General features: G+C 35.0%; 1 protein-coding gene across 1 annotated transcript in view; it reads left to right on the forward strand.

Annotated features, from left to right (window-relative positions):
- Positions 1-13,474: 13,474 nt before the first annotated feature.
- The window catches only part of LOC111043597 (transmembrane protease serine 9), a 34,752-nt gene continuing 21,596 nt past the window's right edge, over positions 13,475-26,630 (forward strand). The window contains exons 1-8 of the mRNA XM_039424904.1: positions 13,475-13,834; positions 18,284-18,482; positions 19,268-19,430; positions 20,242-20,453; positions 22,996-23,084; positions 23,873-23,989; positions 24,298-24,358; positions 25,126-25,259. Of these exons, the coding sequence (XP_039280838.1) occupies positions 13,769-13,834; positions 18,284-18,482; positions 19,268-19,430; positions 20,242-20,453; positions 22,996-23,084; positions 23,873-23,989; positions 24,298-24,358; positions 25,126-25,259 (1,041 nt within the window). The 5' untranslated portion in view covers positions 13,475-13,768. The remainder of the gene's footprint in view (positions 13,835-18,283; positions 18,483-19,267; positions 19,431-20,241; positions 20,454-22,995; positions 23,085-23,872; positions 23,990-24,297; positions 24,359-25,125; positions 25,260-26,630) is intronic.

Here is a 26,630-nt window from a genome sequence, read left to right on the forward strand (position 1 = left end):
AATGCGTGGAAGGAAGTGTGTATGGTGATTAGGGGGGATTTTGAAACTCTGGATGACAAGAAAAAAACTGTAATAATTATGTTGTATATCGCTGTCGATTTATAAAAACGTTCATTTCAATGAATCCAAGCAAGGCGATTTCTCTGCTGTCTTCTTTTCCTTCGACGGCACAACAAAAGTGGTAAAAGTTGTTGCCTTTCCATTTTAAGTTAAACACTTGATAATATATACTTTTGAAAAATGTGAAAAATACAATTAACTGAACACTCATGAAACAGTGAAGTCACAACACATTTGCGATGAAGAACTACAACAATTATTTTGGCTACTGATCATACGTGGCGGTAATTTTGCCGCTCGATGTTTGCGGTATTTTTTCCGCTGAATGTGTAAGCTTGACCTTTTTTTCGAGGCTGCGACGGCAGTTTCGCCGCCGCGGCAGAAACCGCCCAGTGTGTAACCAGCGTTACTATTGTGTCTCCGCTGTGATGCGACACCACAGAGTCTCAGTAAACTCTAAAAAATTATGTTTAACACTATTTTTTGACATTTAAACAAATATTTGACAATTATAAATATTGGGGAACAGTAAAGTCCAGTCAATATAGACATAAAAATGGGGGTTTGCTTGCAATTTATATCGTAGTTCTGATTTTTTAATATTTTATTTGGATACATGAGAGAGGTTCAGAACCAAATTCTTCATGTAAAATTCCCTTGTGCTAATACATAGTGGCCCAAAAAGTTCGTAGTTTAGGTTCATTTTCCAGTTTTCAGCTATTTCCGGCAAAATCAGTGATCGGACAGAAAAATTTGCTCTTGCCTTTTTTAAGATCATAAAATTCTGAATGAAATGAGATCATTCAGAACTCTCTATCTCCAATGAGTACTGAGCTATGATTTTTCAAATATGAGTGATATTTTGAAGGAAAAAAATCAATTTTGATCATATTTAGTATTTGATCAACAATATATCCCGATTACAATCTAGATGTAAAATTCAAAATCCCTCTGGGCATTTTTAGCTTCAACCATCATCACCATCTATATTGCCCTCAACGTGATATTTCGCACAATGATATAAGCTCATGAGATCATGTTCTATGAGAATAACAACAGCTTTTTCAATCTAGACGTGACCTATGAATTCGTGGAATTTTGGAACAGGATACTCCTACTAGTTCCAAAGAAATGAAATAGGAACACCATCCTGAATTTTGCCTCTCTGCCTCTTTGTGTCTTAGTGCTCTAATTGAGGAAAAAGACTTCCTCGATATACTGTATTATATCAATACTATCAAAGAGAGAAGCGCACTTCATAGAATTTGGCGAGTGGGTTTGTAGTATGAAGAGAAACGATTAGGAAGGCAGTTGTTGACTGCGCTGTCAAGAGAGGGTGCTGTCAAGTTTACTCGAAATACCTAGTTTTTCTTGGTTCTTTCTATATTTACTACAAGAAAGTTGTATTCCTCACCTCTATTGCAGTACGTTCGAATATTTATATATTCAATATTATATTATATGTAATATTAATATATTCAAACTTACTCCAATAGAGTTCCAAAATGAGTAATATTACGAATATTGAATGTTATACTCGATGTATTAGGTAGTTGAATGTAGTCTCAGTGTATTGTTTCTCTTCAAATTGATGATACAGTCAAGTAGACTAGCTTGAAAGTTACGTTTCGCAGAACGCAGAACAATTCTGACTAATGCTGCTCACACACCGATTAGTCAAGACAAGACTAGTCACGTTCAGTCATAATACTTCACATAGTTCCTTATGGTGTCATGTCTAATTGCAATGACTAATCAGTGTGTGATGCGTCATAAGCAGCAATGTGAAGTATTGTGACTAAACGTGACTAGTTTTGTCTTGACTAATTCGTGTGTGACCAGCCTAATTGGTTGGTATAGGTTGGTATTCTACAGAGTATAGAGTTTATAAAATAATAATGAGAAGCTAGTACTTGGAGTAAGAAGTTTCAGTACTTGGCCTGTTTTTACTTTTCTTGCCCTATGCCATAGGTAAGGAAAGTATTGCTTTCCGAAAAAATAAAGGTACCCCAATTTCTATATTTCTTTACGTTTCAAGGTCCCTGTGTCCAAAAAGTGGTTTTGGGTATTGGTCTGTATGTGTGTGTGTGTGTGTGGTGTGTGTGTGGTGTGTGGTGTGTGTGTGTGTGTGTGTGTGTGTGGTGTGTGTGTGGTGTGTGTGTGTGTGTGTGTTGTGTGGTGTGTGTGTGTGTGGTGTGTGTGTGTGTGGTGTGTGTGTGTGTGTGTGGTGTGTGGTGTGTGGTGTGTGTGTGTGTGTGTGTGGTGTGTGTGTGTGTGTGTGTGTGGTGTGTGTGTGTGTGGTGTGTGTGTGGTGTGTGTGTGTGTGGTGTGTGTGTGTGTGTGTGTGTGTTGTGTGTGTGTGTGTGTGTGTGTGTGTGTGTGTGGTGTGTGTGTGTGTGTGTGTGTGTGTATGAGTGTATGTGCGTCTGTGTACACGATATCTAATCTCTTAATCAACGGAATGACTTGAAATTTGGAACTTAAGGTCTTTCCCCTATAAGGATCCGACACGAACAATTTCGTTCAAATGCAATTCAAGATGGCGGCTGAAATGGCGAAAATGTTGTCAAAAACAGGGTTTTTCGCGATTTTCTCAAAAACGACTTCAACGATTTTGATCAAATTTATACCATGAAAAGTAATTGATAAGCTCTATCAACTGTCACTAGTCCCATATCTGTAGAAATTTCAGGAGCTCCGCCCCATCTAAGCAAAGTTTGATTTTAGATTCCCAATTATCAGGCTTCAGATACAATTTAAACAAAAAAATCCAAGTGGAAAAGATTGGGCATGAAAATCTCTACAATTAATGTCCAGTAACATTTTCACTTAAAATCGAAAATAAGCTCGAAGTTCGAGAAAATAAGATTATTCAATTTGCAAACTGTTGGCAAGTGTTGATTCTATTAAATCATTCACTATGATCAGATAGCAGACTTCATGTGTGTGCAGCGTTATTGTTCTGTCACCAGCTGGCTTAGATCTTCGAATAGTAGACCAATTTAGATGCGCGGGAACACTAGCGTCAGTTGATCAATTTTCATAACGGCAAGGAAAGTTGTGTGAGTGCGCCACACCAGATTTTTTATGTTTCAACAGAGTTAATATTCTGGCTTGAGGGAGGGGGTGCATAGAGTGTCTTGCCACCTGAAGTCGACGCCATTGCCATCACAATATGTTCATCTTTATTATTCATTATTCATTTATGAGTACAATTAATCACCCATCATGACGCCATGATTCCATCAAATTCAGGTGTATCTAGATTGACAATCTTTTCTTTTCTCTACAAAAAGAGCGCGGTTCCTTGCCTTCACTGTTTCGTTTCTCCACCTGTATCATTTCTATGTTTTTATTGATAACGCGGTCCAGAGCTGGAAACCGTTATTGAATTGACAGTCTGTGAGTGTTTTGTCATTAGCAAATTGATCCTGGCCCAGACGACAATTTACTGCGATTTAAACACTCTAATCTCTCACGCAGATTTACAATATTCAGTTGTTATAGTACCAGTATTTAGTGCTATGTACAAATGCTTGTTTAAACTTACACCAAGCTCTTATTCTTCTGGCTGCTTGTAGAATATAGTCAGAATGTGTCGATTGTCAATGCTCTTCCACTTCTAATTCTAGTCTATGTCATAGACTACAGTATGCAATTGGCATAGAAAATATGATGATGTGATAAAAGCAATCATCAATGAACATTTATGCCAAAATGATCGTTGAAATGTTTCAAAAAAATATGAAAGTTTCATGAAAATAGAAATGTATAAACTTTATAGTGCAAGTCGTTTAACAAATCAATTACAATAATAATGATAACATATTTAATCGTTTCTATCCTTGGGTAAATTACGTGGAGTTCTTTATCCAAATTGATATGCTTGCCTGCAGTTAAAAATGGGAAATGTATTCAATATTTTAGAACATTGCAAAAATTGACTCCGAGTATGTTATCTCATCAGAATAAAATTATGTCTGAGAATTCACAAGTACACATTGCTGTTGTTTCTTAAAATTGGAATCTGGATAATTAGAACGACAAGTCTAGCCCACACCGAAGAGCTTCAGTGGATCACGAAATGATATTATCTTTGATGTCTGGAATGAAATAACCCGAGTATAGTTTGAAAACGAATATCTTCTTGTATGTCGTGCAGTTGATGGATTAGTCATCGTCGCTTACAAAGTCAAACAGTGTTACAGAATATTATCTCAAACAGTTGGATGAAGTAATTGAACAATCGAAATCTATTTTTAATCTTGCACTTTCATCTCTTGGATTCACTTTCTTTTATTTGCGAGAGCAACAGACAAACTCTTCATATCAATCAATGAATGAGCGGGAGACTTTCACTGCAATAAATTGAAATGGCAAGGGTCAGGACTTTTCGGATGGCAAGCGCCACTAAAAAGATTGATCCCTGGTAATCGATTCCCCTGGGAAGTGTGAAATGTGACGAGCAGTGGATGTGGGTGGCAGGTGTTTGTGGAGGGGGGGGTGTTTGGGGAGGTGGTGGGTTTGGGGCTTTGCAAAGCGCGTCTCGGTTGACATTGACCTGGAGAAGTGCAACACGAGGCGACACGTGTCCCCCCCTCACCCTCGCAACCCATCCATTTCCTATTTATTTACTGTCTGACCTATTTATCGATGTTACCTCTATGTACGCACCAAAGCCCATCTCGCTCCCGCGATCAAACAAAGTTTTATCGACACCGACAACCGAAGAAAACTTTTCAGTTCCCTTTTCGAAAAACACCTTGCAACTAACTGCGAATCAGTTCACTCCACACATGAACTGTTCGTAGAAACTTTTTGAAACGTGAAGACGCATTCTGCTTGAATCACTCGAGCGAAATTTTCCTTTTGACGACTGCACTCCTAATAAGAGCATCAAGGAAATGCTGATTCTCCATCGTAAACCAATTACTTCATCCTCAAGCTTTATAAACATGATCATCGCTGATAGTATCGTACATACACGTTTGTACTCTTCAAGCGTGTATGAAGGATCGAGAAAATTGATATCCGATATTGCATTTTCCTTTTTTTTTATTAGTCTTCTACATCGATAACGAGGACTTCTTCAGTGCTCTGCAAATATGTATAGGGTACATTAATGTGCAGTTTTCGAGAAGCTCTCATGTAGAAATGTCTTCTACATTCCTTGGCACTTAGGAATAAAAATTGTCTTTCCAATTTTATACCTCATAATAAGATTCCAATGAAATAGCTTCCAATTTGAGAGCATGTTCCAGTATTGGAGCGCTCTCTTCTCAAATTTGAGTGTTGAATTTCTAATAGGTGTATTTAAATAAATCAAATCGTCCAAATCGAATAATTTTTTTTCTCTGAAATGAACTCTATCTACAATTAATTCAAATTGTATTAATATTACCCCTACAAGACTATACGTCTGTGTTTAGGGGTGAAAACCATATCTCTTTATTGATAGTTGTGATCTTCTGTTTGATTATCATGCACTCTACTTCTTGGAAGTATATTTTAAACATTGAAGCACCCAAAAAGTGTTGAAAAGTAAGTGATTTCCATCCGTTCTTGAGTTTATAAACGTTTCCCTTGAATGTGGAAAACGTGTTTCTTATCAAGGACCAGCAAAGGAACTGGAAAGATGAAAATTCTTGAAGTAATAGACGGAAAGCAGTATGCCTTTTCATGTTATTTTCCAGTTTTCGGAGCACCAAACCAACGTATTCCAATTCTTGTAATGCGGGTAGTAGCCTATACTTCGCAGGCGTATTATTAATACTCGGTTAGTTTAGAAGTATCTTAGCATATCCAAGTATCTCTAGCAATTATAATGGAAGAATGACAAAAATAAGGAATATTACGAGTGTTATCGTATTATTATATCAAATAACAAGAATGATTTCCTTTGTGTGGAGTGAATTATCATTGAAAATGATCTTAAATTATAACAAAAGTTGTCAGCTAGCTCAGATTAACTCTCAATCAAATCTTGATTTTTCTAAAAATACATCTGGAATCATTGACCCGTTGAAAATGATCGGTTGAACTTTCTCAAGTTCATTTCGTATGTATGCTCACTTCTATTGGTGAGTTGTCTTTTCTGTAATTTATATTGACAGATAAATGAGAAAAATAAATAAATAAAGTGTTGAGTGTCTTCTAATATTGTACCTTTTAGTGTGAAATGTTTTCACAAGAGTAAAGAACCATTGTTTTTGAAAGGGTCAACCATTTTTTTGAATTCATGTATATTTTATTAATAATAATAAAGTTGAATTGTCGGTAGTAAGTTTTGCAAAGTGCAGATGATTGATTCTCATTAAGCATGAACTGAAGGGATAGTTTGAAAAGGAAATCCTGTTGTGACTAGATTTCATTCTTTATCTTCTTCATGATATCGAATATGGAATAATGAAGCCAATCATGACGTATGAGCTTCTCTGACTATCAATTTTTGCGTTCTTCCCAAATCATATTAATATGATTTGTAATATAATTCTATCCACAAATAAATAAGAATGTGAATATTTTGGCCGATCAGACTCTATTGAACGTTCATACACCATCTCTTTCCGCTAAGCGATTGACTCACTTCTTCAAGAAGTACCTAACCAAGGAAATGAAAGGAGGCTGATTAGAAAAAATAGTCAGGATATATTAGAAAAGTATATAGTGGAACAATTCCTTATTAAAAGTATTCTTGGTAGTTGAACTTCTGTATTTATAAATATATCAATCGTTGCGATGAATTTGGAGTTGAGGGATGTTACTAAGGAAAGTTACTAAAGAAAGAACAATATTTTGAAACTACAAACTTGAAGATATAAGGTAAAGTCATATAATTGGAGGCATAAACATAAGCGTTACTTCGGTCTTCGAGTATATGGAGTCTACATTTAGTTGAGCCGACATCTGTAAGAGTTCATTGCATTCAAGAAACGAAGCACAAAGATAAGACCAATCAGAACACTTGACTGCAACAATAGACAAAAAAAAATCATGGTAACTTACAAGTAAATAATGATTGATGGTTTTGCCAATTACTTATTATTATCATTCATATTTTGATAAGATATTGAAAATGTATAAAGGAATAAATAAAAAATTGCAACTATGGCCCCGAGGACTAAGTCATTATTTTCAAAGGATTCATGATCATTTTGAACAATAGATTAAATAAATAATAAAAAAATAATCGTCCTTCAATCTTCTATTATTGAGATGTATAAAAATTCATCTCTTCATAGGTGATCATTCAATAATTCAACACTCATTTTCAAGGATTTTATAAAAATATATATTTGGAATATATCCGTATAGCTACATGTGATTGTCCTATAATGCAACATTTCAGATTATATAACATTATATGCAACATATAACAATCTGAGTTGGAGGCTCCCCTACTCCTGTTTAACCGCCGGTGACATAGTTTGTTTTACTGTACAAAGGTGGCAATAATGATGCACTTGAAGAGTTTATGAGAAAACATGATTATCATAGTTTTTTCTCTCCTTTCTTTCATTCGTTGCAGGCTTTGTTTCGAAAATTGACTGAACATGAACATGGCTGTACTGCTTAGTTGAACAACTGATTTGTGAAGCAGTTAAATCAATTCGACAAATTTTCTATTCATTAGTAGAACCACACACTACTTCATTTCTTCCCTCAATTTTTTTTCTCCAGAATAAACCGCAGCATACATAGTTTTTCCCTCCTATTATCCTTCAATATACTTCAATTGGTTCTATTTATTAGATACTAGATACTGTTCTATGGACTTATGATTTATTATTATTGTTTTAATTCTCATGGACTTTATTGGCAGAGAGATACTTTCGAGATCTTTGCTTCGCTGTAATTCCAATATACCTTCCATAACTTAGCAAAACAATCAAAGGTTATATTGGGTTGAAGATAATATATTTATGAGCACTCTCAAATGAAAGTTGTATGAGCAAACTTCAACATAGGTTGAGTTTATATTGAGTTAAGGATGATAATATATAAATGATCACTTTCAACATGACAGTAATCGACTATATAGTCAATCGCACAAAAATAGTCCGATGCAAATTGGGACAAATGAGTTCAACGTTGCCAAATAAGTGTTGATCAACGTTTTCCACAGCTGATCATAAATAACAATTAATTAATATTTTTATAATAGACTCGACGAATCGGCAACGTCTACAGGTGCGAGGAAGAGAGGAGGTGCTCTGCCGTTCCAATTTCTATCGGATCACCTGGAATACTTGAGTACTCAATGTCAACACTACGAAGAAATTGTAATGCTATGTATCAGGAGATAGTGATTTGATACTATAATCAGGAAATAAAGACTTGCGTCATCTATAATTTATTATATAACAAAGGAAAGAACCGACTTAGGGATAGGAAAATTATGTTTGACGCATCATCACGTCTAAACTACTGGATTTATCAACTTGAAATTTTGCATTGTTATTATTAATTTACTGAGGATGGTTATAGGCCTACTTCAAATTCTCCAAGATTTCAGTAAAACAAGTTTTCAGTTTGTCAAGTTTATAATTAGATTCTTGCGGAGCATGGGTTACCTGCTAGTAACTCATAATAAAGACTGGAGTGCATAAGCTTTGCATTGAAAATCAACAAAGGTTGATATATTTCTAGGAAAAATTGCATTTTGATAAGAATTCACACGATCATCTATAATATTTCATGATCGTGCTCTTGTGATATCACATCCCATCAATATTATTCAAATTGCAATTGAAGTTCCAGTGTCACACAAGCAATAGGCCTAATGTTTTTATTACCATGTCCTTCAGAGAAATATGGAACTAGGCATCACAGCAGATAACATCAAATGTCTTTACAAAGGTACTTCAGTTCAAGGACAATCGATTAGACCTACATGCTTGATTTATGGGTCATGTTTACCTACTATCAACGCATCATCATGTTGGATTATTCAGGCCGATGTTTCACTCACCAACGATTAAGTTCCTTCTCGAAATTATAACGCTCATTAAGATTCATTACAACTGTATACTTGAGGATATCTAATGATTCACGCTCATTCATTACCACTTGAGGATAACTTAAGTTTAACATGATAACAAAAGGACCAATAAAGTTTACTTACGGCTAGTAATTCGATTGATTCAAATTATGCAATTGTATTTTATTGGTGAGAAGTTTTCCTGTCATTTACTCTTCAACTCAGAGAGTGGTTCGGAACCGACATTATTTACACCTAAAACCTTCAGTCTCCTATAATGAGATTCACGTTATAGAGTCAGTGGAAATGATAGGACTACGGCGTTGCCGATTTTCATATTTTTATTGCCTCCTAGGAATATAACATGATTTCCGTAATCTCGATATACTATCTACTTATCTATATGATTAAAAATCGATCCTCAAATTTTGACATTCAATAACTTTTTTATGTGTGCACCGAATTTGATGATTTTTTAGTTGTGTTCGTTATGTTCAGGACCAGGTTTATGGCCTATCGAATTTATGATCCGACTTCAGGACTTTTTTCTACGGTCCTTCAAAGTTTACATGTAATCCTTATGGAAGAAGTTGTTAACTGGCCACACACAGAAATAAAATCAGCTGTTATAATTATTGCGTCATCCAACAGCTGTCGGTAGATCTGTTTTCAATTTTCTTTTTACTGATTCACTAATTTTTTTTCCCCCTTGCCCTATTACCATAGGTAAGGAAAGTGTTGCTTTCCGAAAAAAATTAAGGTACCCCAATTTCCAAATTTCTATACGTTTCAAGGTTCCCTGAGTCCAAAAAAGTGATTTTTGGGTATTGGTCTGTATGTGTGTGTGTGAGTGTGTGTGTGTGTGTGTGTGTGTGTGTGTGTGTGTGTGTGTGTGTGTGTGTGTGTGTGTGTATGTGCGTCTGTGTACACGATATCTCATCTCCCAATTAACGGAATGACTTGAAATTTGTAACTTGAAACAAATTCATAGTGTAAGGTCCTTATTTTTATAGTGTGAGGTCCTTACACTATAAGGATCCGATACGGACAATTTCGATCAAATGCAATTCAAGATGGCGGCTGAAATGGCGAAAATGTTGTCAAAAACAGGGATTTTCGTGATTTTCTCGAAAACGGTTCTAACTATTTTGATCAATTTATACCTAAAATAGTCATTGATAAGCTCTATCAACTGCCACAAGTCTCATATCTGCAAAAAATCAAGGAGCGCCACCCCATCTATGCAAAGTTTGATTTTAGATTTCCAATCATCATGAAAATTTCTACAATTAACGTTCAGTAACATTTTCACCTAAAATTGAAAATAAGCGAGAAAATGTGATTATTCAATTGCAAATTATTGTTGATTCTATTAAATCATTCACTATGAAGAGATAGCAGACCTCGTGTGTCTCCAGCGTTATTGCCCCGTCACCAGCTGGCTCAAATCTTTGAATAGTAGACTTGAGATGCGCGTGAACACTAGCGTTAGGTGATCAATTTTCATAACGGCAAAGGAAGTTGTGTGAGTGCGCCACACCAGATTTTTATTCCTAATACCGCGGTACGAACGACGTCCAAACTTGGGTCGTAGAACTCGAAATTCTGTAAATTTAGAATATGCACGGGAAAATCAGCAGCAAGGAGATATACCATTCAATTGATTCAATACCCAGCAAGCTGCAATCAACTATAACTAATACAAATTGCTGCACAACTAGCTAAGCACATAGGAAGTCCATATTAAGATATAAATTTAAATACTGATTGTTGAATAATTTTCATAAAAATATAGTCCATAAGATTAAGCTAAGGCTAAGCACACCTGAGAAGGCGCGGCTTGGTGATAGAAAGTGTTGATCTTATGGAGATTGCCTTATCCCACCGTTCCACGCAATGCCAGATTCAGTGCGTTCAAGTTCTTCCATCCACACCAATGAGCAAGAAGCACCTGGATGCAAAATGCCACATCGCGCCTCCTCAGGTGTGCATCCAGCTAAAAGTTTGTCATGAGATGCATTAACTATTTGGCGGTGCGACGTTCGCCGGGCCAGCTAGTATTATAATAATTGTTCAGTCTCCTTAATAATGATATATTATATTTTATTCTCCAATAAAATATTTTTTCCAAAATTGAATAATAACATTTAATCATTGGAATGGATTATTTCGGTAGTTCATAATGCTTCTTCAACAAACGATTTGGCAACGTTGCAGAGTTATGAAAGGATATAGCTATCTGACAAGGATAGCAAGCCAATGTTAATCAGACTTTGTAACGAGAATCTCACTAAAACTGATTCTCCCCATGAATGATACCCAGATAAATTTTTCTTGTGGTTGCAAAAATGATGGTATTTATTATGAAAGAATGATTAAAGAAGATGTTTTTGAACCCATGAATGTTTCGGCATCGGTGACTGAGCCACCACCGTCCACGATTTTTATTGTTATGTGCAGTTACGCAATAATAGTCAAAAAGTTGATTTCAATGTCAATCAGCTCATGGAAGAGTGGTACTGGAACAGCATGACCTATTATTTATAATTTTGGATTAATCGATATAGAATGAAATTAATTAATTTAACTAGGCTACTCTTTGAGCCTGGCGTATTTGAACAGTTCTAGCAGCACACTGTGCAATCACTCGTTTCATTTCAGAACCTATCCTGGTTGCAATGAGCTTTACATTGTAAATCCCTCTTAACATGTAATCGACTGCTGTGTTGGATGGACGATTCTCCCAAATCCAATCAAATTGAACAGTAGACGAAGCAGGATGCTCAAGACTCATCACCCTATCAGATTGTCTCCCAGGAGAGACAAGTTTATTCAGTAGTGTAATTGGGGCTAAGTCCATTAACAACTTGCATAGGCCCTGGTATGGATAGTGCAGCATTTGGGCATTAGAGCATTCGTGAAATCACGAGCAGACTGCACTCGAAATTACTCTGATAAATTACAGAGTTCTGACATGAATTTATAATATTAAATAACATTCAAACTCTCGTCTTCTGAATAATTTGATATGTAATTATTAATGAAATAATTTCCAAATATATATAAAAGAGTGGGTAATTCAAAAACTCCAATCCTAAAACAGAAAAGTCTATGAACTCACTGATAGAATCCATGACATAAAATGTACATAGATCAATTACAGGAGTGGTTGTGAGAGGGGGTGGGAATAATTATTAAACTAATGTGAAATATGACTCACGGTACGTATTCCAAGTGTAAGCATAGACATTTAAAATGGTAAGAGGAATGGAAAAAAATTACGGAACTCATCATCAAAACTTGCAAGTTTCAAGTGATTCAAGATTCACACGAACAGCGTTTAATTCGCATACATGAACCCCATCCTAAAACTACTTATCATCTTCCAAATAAATAATGTAATGAGTCGCTTCCACTATCATCGCATTTTTATAATAATTAATAATTGATTGCATCTTCTCTACTAATGAATCAAAGATATCAATGGAAGATGACAGAATGTGAAAATATTGTACATGTGAGCATGGGAGATTCTCTCCTTCACCTTTTATACTACTTTTACTTCTAGTTACAGAGATAGGCTTGAAAGTCGTAGTGACAACTTACTCATTCCTCCAAATTCCAATGATGTGGCAACATGAACCCGCACTAATTCGCTGTATTTACACCTCATACCGGATATCGATTTGAGTGGAAGGAACAGTAGCATAAAATACTATGCTGTTATCTTGATAACTGAACATGCACACTTTTATGAAAATGCATTGAACATCTTAAGAATTGAGTACAGAATCGTCTTTCAATCATGTCACAAGGCTCAATTCACAATGAATGAAGTTTTCTGTTATGATAATAATTATTATCTAAATGTTCTCGTGGAAGCACAATTTACAATGAATGTAGTTTTATATGTTATAATAATAAAAAGCATGATTATTGAAAACTTACTCGTAATAATGACATTGCTCGTGAAGTGTGATAACTGGAATAAAATTGGGCTCAACGAGCTGCAAAATGTACATAGCCTACTCGTATGACATATTATGTCATCAAGCCATTTGAATAGTTATTGAAACTTATCAAAGAATGAAAATATCAGAGTATTGCTGAAGTTTCCGACTTCTCTGCTGCAAACTGCAACTCGGAGTAGTTTTACAAATCCAATGATTCAAGCTCACGAGCACAGAGTCTAGTTAATTAGTGGGCTGTACAATGAACCTGATAATTTTGAAAAGCGTTTAAATATTCACAAGAGTTTCTTCACTCCACATCCAGTTTCCGTTTCCGCTAGTTGAAAATGTTTTCAGCTCGTTACAAGGTCATTAAACTGATTTTTTTGTCTATAATGCAGCTATTTGAACTCAGAGCTTGCATATATTAAAATAAGTTCATTTGTGAGCGTTATAAAGATCGAACACATTGATCAGGCAAGTAATTGTGCTCCATAAACAGTCAGTGAACAGTGAGATGACCCCATTAGGGAGACCTTCTCGTGGAGTGTTGTAACTTGTAAGCCTCTTTGCTTTGCTTTGCTCTACTCGTCAACTGGAGAGGGGGTCGTGATGCAAAGTTGTTGAAAACATGACATGAAGGTTGACCTTCTGTCATTGTTCATTCAATTGTATAAAAAGTGTCTTTTCAAATTATTACAATCAGTTTCAAAAATATCTCAGTTGTGTGGTGTGTGTTCATTGCAAATTGATTGCTCCAATAATTTAGCTCTCCATCATGTATCTTCTAAGTTTTCTGTGCAGTGCCATCCTTCTATCAATCGGATCATCAGTCAAAGCAGCAGTGAGTAGTGAAAATAATCTAAATTATTCCCAAAGTGAGATCGAGATTAGTGAAAATACGGATCAATCCAGATTCATTTTGTTTTTGTTCATAAGATTGGATTATTTTATGCTGTTGTTTGCATCCGCTGTTATTTTATGCTGTGACCCGAATACATATTTTCATCTAGAATACATCTTTCCATAAACACAATTCGAATGTGAAGTGTTCATCAAGAAATAAATCAGAATATTCGGTTGAATAGGATGTTTTGATACATTACACAACCATTTCACAAAACCTTGAGATCTATCTAAATGTTCTTCACAGAAACTGAAATACATAAATAATCAATATTATTATTCACAAAAGCCATTCAATAAGAAGTTCCCAAACTCATCAATGAGGCAAAACTATCAAATCAGGGTATGTCGAGAAATTCGATGTCCTTAATACTACAATTTAAAAAAAATTAAATTCTCTGTTTCAAACTGAATATCGGGACCAAGCTTCGCTCTGGAGTACAAAAGCATGAAAATTTTATTATGAAAGAAGAAATTATAATAGCATTCACCCAGAAATGTTCTTTCTAATCACATTTATTGAGATTAATTCCCAGATGAATGCAAAATTTTCCCTCACAAAGGCCCAGTTGCACAAAAGCCGGTTAAATTTTAATCCTGATTAACTTCACGTGAAGCAAATCAGAGAAGACCATTTCAGAAAGATGGTTCTACTGGAATTAATCAGGATTGAAAATAACCAGGCTTTTTTGCAACCGGCACTAAGTACCTGATTGAATGATAACAAAAGTTCAACAGCTGAGTCATAAGTCCACACAGAATAGTCATAAGTCCCACACACATGAACTTGCTCATTCACTTCCATCACCAACAGACGACGAAATAATTATTATCAGCTGTTTTTCCAAGGATGAATAATAATTATCCTTTAAATGTCCTTCAGCGAGTTTTCACAGGGATGAGACCTAGTGCAATCGAATCTTTATATTATAAACCTTCTATGTTCTGAATTTCGTGATAATTGTTAGAGCCGTTTTCGAGATCCGGTGAAATGCAAACATATAAACATCTAAATATTTGAACATCTAAACATCCAAACATCCGAACATCTAAACATATAAACAGAAGTTGCTCGTTTAATAGTATAGGATAATAATTCGCTGATTCCGAAGTGATTATGTGATTATTCCATATATGGAAAAAAATGTTATAATCATGGTAAAATGCTCTGGAGGATGATAGAATTAATTTATTCTGAAATTCATTAAAAATTTGTCTCAATTTATTTAAATAAGATAATCTCATCACTTGAAAAATGTATTATTAATTAAGACTAATTATTGAGACTGAGATTGAATTGAGGAATAGAGAATATAACGCATTTTGTGATAGTAGACTGTGATGTGGTACTTGGACATTCTTTCAACATGTAATACAACTTTGTTGGGAACAGAATTAAACACTGTTAACTTAGTACTCGGGAAATTCATATAGTCCATGCTAGTCTGAGCAGCTTGATGGGAATTTGTAAAACGTGATTACACTGTGGTCACCAACTCCCAAGACATGTTTGTGTATGATTCATTTGCGAATCAGATTCGCACACGCAGACACCTAGCGGAGGAAAGAGATGATGCAGTTAGCGCTGTTTTTCACGAAGCGAACTTGAAATGAGCAAATATTGCAACAGACGGACGGCGACTCATTCGCAGTCTGACTCCGCAGACGGAGCCGGGGTTGCGCGGTGAATAATAGACAGATCGGTCCACTGGCAGGATGTAATTTGCATTTTAATAGGCGGGGGAATATTGTCCCTATTGTAGGTGCAGGTAGGTTCTAGGCTGCAGCAGCTACACGTGGTTGCATTTGTCGCTGTCTTATCCCCTCATTGCCGGCTCTTATCTGTATGCATGTCGCGCAACAAATCCACCCCTTACCAGTCGCAGCCGCAGCCAGCCTCACTCTGTTAACAGCTTTGTTGTTCGATTCTCAATCCAATATGCACTGACCGAGCATCCAACTTTAATCAACCTTCAATGCCGCCGCTGCCCGCTGCTACTACAATTTATTCTCAATTGACCCTATTCCTTCTTTCTGCTGAGTTTTACGAAAGCATGTTCTGATTCTAAAGAACACTAGCTCTGGACTCTGGATTGCAGGACATTATTTGACTGATTCACTCAATTTTCACGTCCTGTGTTAATTTCTAAAGTATGAATAAGGTGTTGAACATCTTTTTTGATTTCTCCATCAACGATTGTTTCATATTTGACCTGCTTGCTGAATATCATACAGCCTTCACACAGAGACAGTAGTAGCGTCAACTAATCGTCCACTAGCTGAGGAGAGAACACATACATCGAAATGCCATGTACATTTGAGCCGGACATTTCCACTTTCGCATTCCCGTACCAGCTAGTAGCCGCTAATAAAGTCCCTTTATGCAGGCTGTTCGAGGGTGGAGGAGGATTATTCATATTAAATTTATTTATGTAGAGTTATGGTAGAGTGTAACAATATCATTTTCTCTGCTTATTACTATCATTATTGGTTGAATAATGTACGATTTATTATTATTATTTATTATTTATTTATTCCATTGGCAATCAGATCATAATCATAATAAATATAATATGATTGGGAGAAGACAACAGGCACAGCCCAAAACTGTCTTCTCCCAAATTTTTACAAAATTTTTTTTATCTATTTATTATTCATATAAGTTGCTGATTTTTGTGTGGGTGATGGAGTGAGATGAGATATGAAATAGTAAATAACAGAAGAAATTGTAATGAAACACGAGCTGACTGAAGCTACGTCAACTTGATTTGAAGATAGAAGTTATTCCTTTTATCGAGTTAATTACAACCTCCAACAGCTGATGAGAGTTCAAGGATGATGGTGGAAGCCAAAGAACTGGAAATCGAGAAATCACTGTACAAAGCAGCTCAAATAAAGTTGGTCATAATTACAGTAACTATATTGGGTAATATAGTTACTGTAGTCATAATAATCGACTCTAGACAAATTCTACAAAAGACAATAATTGGTGATGTAGAGCCATATACTATCAAGGAGGATTTGAAACTAATGATTTGATAAATTCATTTACAAACGTACGAACGTATCAGCAATAATTATAGTTACAAAAAGAAAAAGATGATGAAATATACAGTACATGAATATTCTCGTTTCACGCAAATAGTGATGCTTTAAAGTTCGACCTGGAATTTGTCACATTAATTCGAAAAAAGGGAAAGAAGCGCACGTGTTAATAACTCCTTTTTCCATTCTCTTACATCCTCTTTCAGCATGCTAATTCATTTATTTCTCTTTTGTACCGTGGAGACGCTTGAAAAATCAAAGGAAAAATCTTCTACGGATTCGCCACTTAATCCTTTATAATTTGAGCCACGGACACTTCCTCTCGTTTGCAGGCGAATCTCCACCCTCTCATCGAAAAGTAGTTGCATTTGAAGGCATCAATGGAATTTGGATCGATTCATCAACTAATTAGGGTAGTTCTTTTTCAAAAGATAATTTTTAAACTCATTGTTCTTGCGTTCGAGAAAAGAGTTACGGTTTCAGTCAATTATGTTGAAGCTATGATTTTTAGTAGGTCATTGGGTCGAATATCGATTTTTCAACCATTGAGTAATCATCATAATTATTCGAACTTTTCTCGATAAAAAAAGTTTGAATATGGTTTGGAGTATTATATAATTTTATGATAGAAATGTACATAAGAGTATAGGATCTCTGAGAACTGAGAATTTGAATTGTATTGAAGTATTAAAGTGAAAAATCAAATTAAATAGAAGTGAATATATACATACTTCATTTCTTCTTATGAGATTCTTTAGGCCACTGAACAAACACACCCCAATTATGAATAATTCGAAAATCAACCAGAAAGTATAATTTTATAAATTGTAAAACGAGAACAACCAATAAAACATTGATACGATGGTGTAATAGTGTTTCATATTTCTAATTTAATATCTTGTCTGTAATAATCGTGAGGTGAATTTTCTTTTTGCAATAGTGCTGGATCTAGATTAATGGTTACTGTTCAAAGCTTTGTCTAGACTTTGAGAATCATTCTGCTCTTGTTGAGGGTTTGTTCCAGAGCTAAATCATCAGTTCACAGGCCGATGAGAGGGAATGAAACAACAGCTTCAGGAAGTGATAGACCTAGTTCAGAATAGAAGATAATCTGTAACATTCAATTGCTGAGATCAACTTCTTCGATTGAGTAGAAATTCACTTCCTTTGAGATTTCTAGAAACAAGTATCCCACTAAAATGAAAGATTCAGTAAAAATTCGCCTCTTTTGACATTTCCAGAAGCAAGTAGCCTACTAAAATGTAATATTATTGATATTGCACTTGTAACTGAGCCCAATTTTTGAGTTTGATAACAGAACTTTTGCCAACTTTTGTCGCAGAAACGACCTCCTCTTCCGAGTTCAAATGTCCAGCTACACCACAATGACACACAACACCCACAACTGACGACGATTGTGACTCTTGAAATCGACACACAGACGAATGAGAGTCATTTAACCGTCCACAACATCACCGCTGAGGAACCTGAATCGTTGGAAATTCTCCCGCCAAAACAGACCGGAAACGCTTGTCGTTGTGGTAGGTCTCCTGATTCTATTACATGCTTTTCCTCTATAGCTTCTCGTTAAATGTATGCAATGAATATTCTGCAACGGAAAGTTGCAGCGTAATGTATATTCACCCACAAATTTAATAGTTTCTCCAGTTTGAAATGGAGAAATCAAGATATCATGACTCAAAACTTGTTTTCATATAAATTGATCGATTCATCGGATTTCAAAATATGATGAACTCTCTATTGTGGATGAAGAGAAAATATATTATTATTAATGAAATAAGCTATTCAATAAACAGCTTGAAGTATTTCAGTGTGACTTTGTTATTTGCTTATAAAGCTCATTTTTAAGAAGTACGGTAGCTTGTAGTATGTACCGAAATAATCCAATCACTAAACTACAGGAATAATTATTTAAACAAATTATTGCTGATGTTATCAAATGTTATTTGCGGTGTACCAGGATAATTAAGGATCTGCACAGATCACACAGCAATAATTATACTACTATGCATTGATTCACATTCTTTGGTATACACAATACAAGGCAATCAACTTATTAGAAGAATTTACGAGTTTATTTGAAATCTCTTACAAAAATCTCTGATATCCTCTTGTACTCAAAGTCTCAATGGATAAAACTATCAAAATCCCTATAAACGATCACTTTTCTTTCACTCAACTTTTCAATTACTGTTTTCAACTATGGAACTGCCAAATCAAGTAATCAATGATAATCTTCCGGAATATTGTGATAAAGTTTGTTCCTATTTGCCTAATCACTGATGATGAATGTGAATGTTTGCAGTGTGTGGCGTGAGTAGTCGAACGATGCGAATAGTAGGTGGAAATGAGACCAGAATCAACGAGTTTCCCTGGATTGCAATGTTGAGCTATAAAGGGAAGTTCTACTGTGCTGGTGCATTAATAACACGTCAACATCTATTGACTGCAGCGCATTGTGTTGAAGGGTGAGTTCACAAACTGTATTAGTTAGTGGTGCTCACTTTGTAATTAAGTGTTTCTTTGATAAATTAACTAGCTTCAAAATTACTTCAACTAGCCGCAACAATCTAATGAGGATGTCTCATCAAGATTCAATCTATACTCTGGAATGATATGTACGAACATTTTATAGAACTTTAAGATCTGAGAGGAAATCAATAATATTTTTACATTAATCATTCCAATATTATTGGAAAAATGCTTTTCAATAGCTAATTTTCTTTCTTAAGCTATATTAAGTATTGTAATATTGAAGAGGATGAATTAGTTTGAATTTAGAACGAATATAGAAATAATTTATGCGGAATGAATATATTTCTTTCAAGTCATTTCAAACTTCTGTCAGATAATTCGTTTTCATCTCCCACATAATTTTTTCCAATACTTTCTTTCTCTCCTCTCTAACTCAAATAGTTTTTGTTCAGTACTAGTTTCTATTTTCCCGAAACTTTCTCCCACTCTTTTCTGAACCCTAAGCCAAATAATTTATTCTATTATCATAGTTTTTCAAATTTTCGACTACAAGCACGAGCAGAATCTCAACTATCTCTCCAATATGCAATGCAGAACAGATGTTGAAGAATCTATTCAGAAACTTTTAAACTCTCCATGCATGTGACTAGGATTCATATCCCCTTGGAGTGAGAGACATTGGTTGTGAAAAATTCACTGTATAAGATAACATGCAATCTGGATGAAAAACTGAGATCTTATTCAAATTATGTAACAAGCCATAGTCTTCATTGTATTGCATGATTTTTGCTTTTCTATTTCCAGATTGAAACACAAAGAAATGTCGGTGCTCCTTGGTGAACATGATCGTCGATTGAGAAATGAAACTGAATTGACTAAGAGAAAAGTGGCAAAAGTAATGGCACATCCAAATTTCACTATCTCAAACTTTAACAACGATATTGCCATTCTAAAGCTTGATGCACCAGTGAATATTCAAGATTCCAATCTCAGAACTGCATGTCTGCCTCAAGACAGTGAGTATAAGTGGTTTTCATGTTAATTTCCATCTGTAGTGCTGAGAAATTATATTGAAGTGCTTTGAGTATTGTATCACAGTGGTGTATTATATTGAAGAGTATTTCAATGTTCAATTTTTTTCGCTGGCAAGTTACAAGCACATTCTTCTTGAAACTTGGAGTTATCGAACTTCCATTGGAAGATTCAAAATACATATAATAATATTAAGACAAATAGTAGATATGGGAGAGGCTCATAACCGGTTGCAATATTTGAGGAATTAAACGGTGTTTTTTCATTATTTATTACATTTTCTTTCTCAATTCTTCTTTACTCATGAATTGATATAAATGATTCATGTCATTCCAAGTTAACTTGATACAAGGTGAAGTGAGGCTGCAAAAGCTTCAGAGGAGTTTAACTATGTCCAAAAAGAGTTATTGAGTTACAAATAACAACCACATTATATCTATGGAATACTGCTGCTACTACTAAACCAATATCAATGATGAATACGAGGTTATACTCTCAAACTCTTAGGATAAACTTTGAACCTATTGCTTTGTGAAGAATTTTCTATTAGCAGATCAAACGGATATCAAACCCACATCACATTCTTACAATTGGAGATATTATAACATTTATTCCCCTGAATATTACTCAAATATCGTTCAAATATACTGCTGTAGAAACTAATTAATCTCAATAGAGAGAATCTGAATATCAGATATGCACTCAGTCATTGATCTTCCCCATTCAATTCCTATTACATCAGCCAGCACAGCACAGTGTGCTTGTATGTAGTGTGTGGTTTCGAGCCGTACAATAGCGGCGCCGATTCAAATGGGTTTCCTTACCTGAAATGTCTTGAAATCTGGAGCTGACATCGATGAAGCCCATAACGAAGTTCGCTCGATTATTAGATGCATAGTAATAGTGTTATAGAGCGCTTTGTTTTGTAAATTATGTTGGCGTTCTCAAGGCACTCAGACTGCACTCACCTTGCCTTTCAATGCTCTGACAATGTCAATTATTCAAATTGACACCGACACGGTAATGAAGCATGCGGGTCGCTGCAACAAGGTAACCGCCGCCACCGCCACTGACACGCTACAGTAGCAGCGGCAGCAGCCGGCAGCAGCTACTCAGCAAATTGCCTAGATTCAGCATATAATCGCCCTTCACGATATTGCCCAACTTCATATCACAGATATTATATTCATTTCTCTGACCTTAGATAACTTGAATTCTGTGCAGTGGACCTTCAGAAACTGGCCACACCAATAACAATGAGGTTCATACACTATTTAGGAGTACATTCAAACTTCAGCCACTACTGGTTCAGCTGATACTATGAGAAACTCTTCTAAGACAACCTCTGAATGAATCAGATTAGATGTTTTGGCCTAGAATGGTCTCACCAAGTTTTAAAAACTTGTTGGTTATAAACCAATTTCTATTCATTCATCTCCGACTCAAACAAATCTCTTTCTTTAATCGAGATACTCAACAGGTTTACAATCCTCTTTCACTCCCAGTGAAGAGAAGAATGAGAATTCACATCATTGGACATTTTTTTAATCAGTTACAGAAAACTTAAATAAAAAAAAACATTTTTAGAAAACTTAAATTTTATTTATTGAGTAATTCAGTAATTTATTGAGTTGATTCAGTAATAATTATTTTCAGAGATATCAAAGGTATTATTAAAGCTATTATCAAGGTTTATTCAGTGATAAGTTTATAAACAGAATGATTTGAGAGAATAAGATTAAATTCATTTATTTATTTCAATTTTATGACCACATAGGATCACTGTAGTCTCTGGTTAGTCCTCTTTATTCGTTTATTCGCTTCAAATCTCTTCCTTTCTTCCCAGTACCTTTTCATTCTGTCAGATCTTTCTTTTCTCAATTCATCTGAACAAACCTGCTGCCTTCTCCTAATTGTTTTTAAAGATAAGATTCTCTTTCTGTCAGTGATGGTTTCCCTATAGATTTTTGTGCGATTTTTGACATCGTCAATAGTTAAATTTAGTTCCGATATGTCTTTTTTTATTTCCACAAGCCAAGGAATTGTGGCTCTGTCTGTTTTCGCACTCATGAATTTTTCAATAAGTCTTCGCTGGGGTTCTAAGAATATGTCCAAAGAAAGAAATTCTCTTTTTGCGCATTGCGTCAGTTATTGGTTCGATTTCTCTATAAATCTGTTCTCTTGGAAGGAGTCTAAACTGGTTGTCAAATTACATTATTATTAACATTATTCCTTTTGTAATATAGAGTTTGAATATTTTCATTCTCTTACTCTTATGTGAATCATGAAGCGGAGCAACTCTTGTTTGAAATAAAGCGTGATTAAATTGTGATGAATTGGCTGACAGGAAATGAATATTAATACTTCATTTGAATAACTCTCATTCATATTAATTTTGAGGCTAATATGTGATACATAAGTTATTATTTGTATAATGGTCCCATTGCTGATTTTCATTTCTATGAAATTCTTATCATATTTCTTTAAATAATCTTAAAAAATTCTAACTGTAATAATATTTTGCAGAGAGTGCTGACTATACATCCAAAATTGGAGTGGTAGCTGGTTGGGGAAGGCTCAATGAGAAGAAACCCACAGCCAATGTTCTCAATAAAGTAAGTTTTTTGTTCGTTTAAATGAGAATCAAAGAATGTCGATCATCCAAATTGTTTACCTGTTTATTTGAAAAAGTTTCATGAAGTAGTTTGGATTTTTTCCAATCGGTTTGTATTCCTGTTGATTACAGGGAGACCAGATAACTTATCCATTGGAGCAGTCAAGATAACTGAGTAACATCGTGCTCAACTTTTAGAAATTTCATTCAGATTTTCAGATACAGAATTGGAGTGACCCAGTTACCTTTGAGTAATTTGGAAATTGGCAAACTTTCATTACAAAACAAACAAGTCATCGTTTCTGAAGAAACAAGTCGAAAGTTGAGACAAAGTCTTCCTTCGACACTAATTTGAAAGACGAATTTGTGAGCTGGATAAGCAGTCTGACGATTTGATCAAAGATCTTCAGATCATGGAGCGAAATGAGATTCCTTTATACTTCTACGAATTTTCGTAAAGTTTCTCTAGGATGAGATTAATTGTCCTGTTTTTCTACAAATGCAATTCCAGAAGTTGAAATACGGTATTTCATACCTATGTACAATTTGCTAGAGCATAATAGTAGCAGTTGTAAATCGCATTCGAAATCCTTTCAAATCTCGAAATATGTTTGGCCGTTTAATTTTGATTTTCATTTGAAACAGATTTCTAATATTTACTGTATTTGAAAGTACTATTCACGTGTGAATTAGTCAACATTATAATCAATAATTATTCGTTCTACCTCAGAGATGAGCATGATGTGAGTTGTGTCAAATGACTAAGTAAATACCGTATGTGTTTTTCAGGTGTCAGTGCCAATAATGTCTACCGAACAGTGCTTAAAGTCCGGTTACAGTAAATCGAGACTCACCAATAACATGCTTTGTGCTGGATACTTGGAAGGCAAACTAGACGCTTGTCAGGTAAATATCCACTTTGTTAATCTTTCTCAAAACAAGATTTAATATTCATATATTTTTCAAAATTTTTGAATATTTGATATTCATCTTCATGATTCACAAGATTTATTCTCAAAATTCAATAAAAGAGCTTTTCATGAATTTCTCCCACTTTATTCAATAGCCTGATAGGCTATTCATTTATTTATTTGGTATAGGCTGCTATTATTTAGAATTGGGCCTCAATAGCCCAATCACTTCTAATGGAAGTGACGATAGTAGTTACGGTGATAATCAAAGTACTACTTAATCATTTTTTCATCGAATTTCAGGGTGACAGCGGTGGTCCCTTGCACCTGAATAGTTCCAATTCAGCTCACATGGAAGTTGCCGGTAAGTTTGTTTTCTTATTCCCACATCCAGGATGTGAGTATGATAATGTTGAGGTTGATAAGTATGGTGAAGTGGGAAGTTTTAACTTTCCAGAATGTTGAGTGATAGATCTCTGGTTGGCTCCACTTCCATCAACTCAACTCATTTATGAACAATAAAATATTATTGCATAATGAAGTTGTGATCTGAATCCACAATAAAGTATCTTTTGAAGCAGTTTTGGGCAAATGCCTGTTGCTTTTACCTGGATTGTATTTGCATATTATGAATAAATGAATAACATGAAAAATTGTTGTGCTCTTCTTACTTAGTTTATTTACACTAAAGCAGCCTGCAGACAGGGACGATAGAAGCTTTCACTAGCTGCGGCGGGATTGCCGAATTGGAAAAGTCCGGACCTCAAATATGTAGGCTACTTGACATTTCCAATTCAGCTAGTGGAAGCTGCAATCATTGTCCTTGTGTGCAGCGTACTTAAAAGTTATGGTGAGGAGACTATTTATAGCATACTTTTGAAACAACTTGGAAGCTGGATGAGTAAAGAGCTTCCGAAATTCATTGTAAATTTAAAGGTCGAAATCCAAATAATTTGCTTAGAGTACAAAATTGTACGAGTTTGAATTTTGATAATCGATTCTTTTGGATGGATAGACAAGAAATCACTTCAGTAAGGACATTATAGCTTGCGTATTATATGTTAAAATTCTTCCATTTAAAGTTTCTCTGATGTACATTTTCTCATCAATTTTAATTGGGTTTCTCTGCAGGAATCGTGTCTTGGGGAAGAGGATGTGCAAGGCCAAATTATCCGGGAGTCTATACCAGAGTTGTCAACTACAAGGAATGGATCAAGGAGCAGTTGGAGGGAGAATGCACTTGCGCCCCACCACAAATAGACTTCTGAACTGTCACAAAACAATACACTTACATTAAGTATTTGAATCTCTTCTTATAGAAGATCTTGACAAATGACTATTATCATTTATGTGATTCATCATCCAACAAAAGAGTACAATGTAATTTTAACATACAGAAACAGACGGTTTTTTGATAAATTAATAAACTTCTGCTTCACAAAAATGTTTCCTCTGTCAATATTCAATTCCTGACCTGTCCATTGAGAGTTATTCGATTGATCGGAGCTTTCATAGAAGAGAATCAGTGAACCATTTCGTAGTGTTAGATGGATCATTTCGTACAGAGTAGCATATGATACAAGAATGCAAATTCACATCACTCAAAATTGTTACTTGAAAAAAGTGAAATATGCATAGTAATTATTCAACTCGTTATTATGAATTATAATAATTACTGGAAGAATAAAGTTTAAACGAAAATCTCATCAATAAAGTGAAAGTTTAGGGAAGGATTCCAACATCACAATAACTTTTGAATATATATGATTTTCAGAAAATGAAATGAACTACACCAAAATTTTCAGACTGATCAAGAAATCGAAATTTAGGAGTAAAGTAAGAATCATCAGGCATATCATCAGGCATCGGTGTAACATTGCAATGGCATTCCCACACTGGTTTTTCACAGTAAAAAATGTTGGAAATTATAGTTGGTTACGAATTTTATATGAAATTATCTCGTATAATTTTCTTATTCTTGGATTTCAGATAGCAATAATTCTAATAAAATGTATAAATATAAAATTCTCCATAATTTGGCACATATATTTATTTGCCGTTCCCACATTTGATATTTTGTCGGTAACCACGGTCGTCTACAATGGAAAATGCAACTCCATATTGTCGAATACGGGAAATACCATTGAAATAACGATATTATGAAACTGACCATGATGGTAAAAATAATCATCTATATTTCTGATAGATGATTTACAACTCTAATATTTTGAGTTCTCAAATCAATGAACAAATTATAGGAATTTCATGTCAACTTGTTTCAACGTCGAATATTTTCCTCGATTCCTGCTAGCTACAAAGTCGCAAAGTTCATAGACGCTTCAAGCGACATTGGAAGTTGTGTCTGATATTATTTGAATCGGGAAATGTTCTATCGTTCAACTTGGATTTTCTCCTGTAGGTAGACTACCTGTGCTCTCCTAGAATTTCGCTCGTTATTACGGTTCAGTTGAACACAGAATATTTCATTCCAGCAACAACTTGGACTTCATTAGCTCCCTCAGCCAAGTTGTGATGAGAATCGGAGTGATAAACCATGTACCGTAGTAATAAGTTGGCAGATCGTGAATTTCTTACTCATGAATGATTTTGTGTGAAAATTACAACTCATCTGTGCA

Source organism: Nilaparvata lugens, chromosome 1 (genome assembly GCF_014356525.2).
Source record: "Nilaparvata lugens isolate BPH chromosome 1, ASM1435652v1, whole genome shotgun sequence".
Classification (NCBI taxonomy): Eukaryota; Metazoa; Arthropoda; class Insecta; order Hemiptera; family Delphacidae; genus Nilaparvata; species Nilaparvata lugens.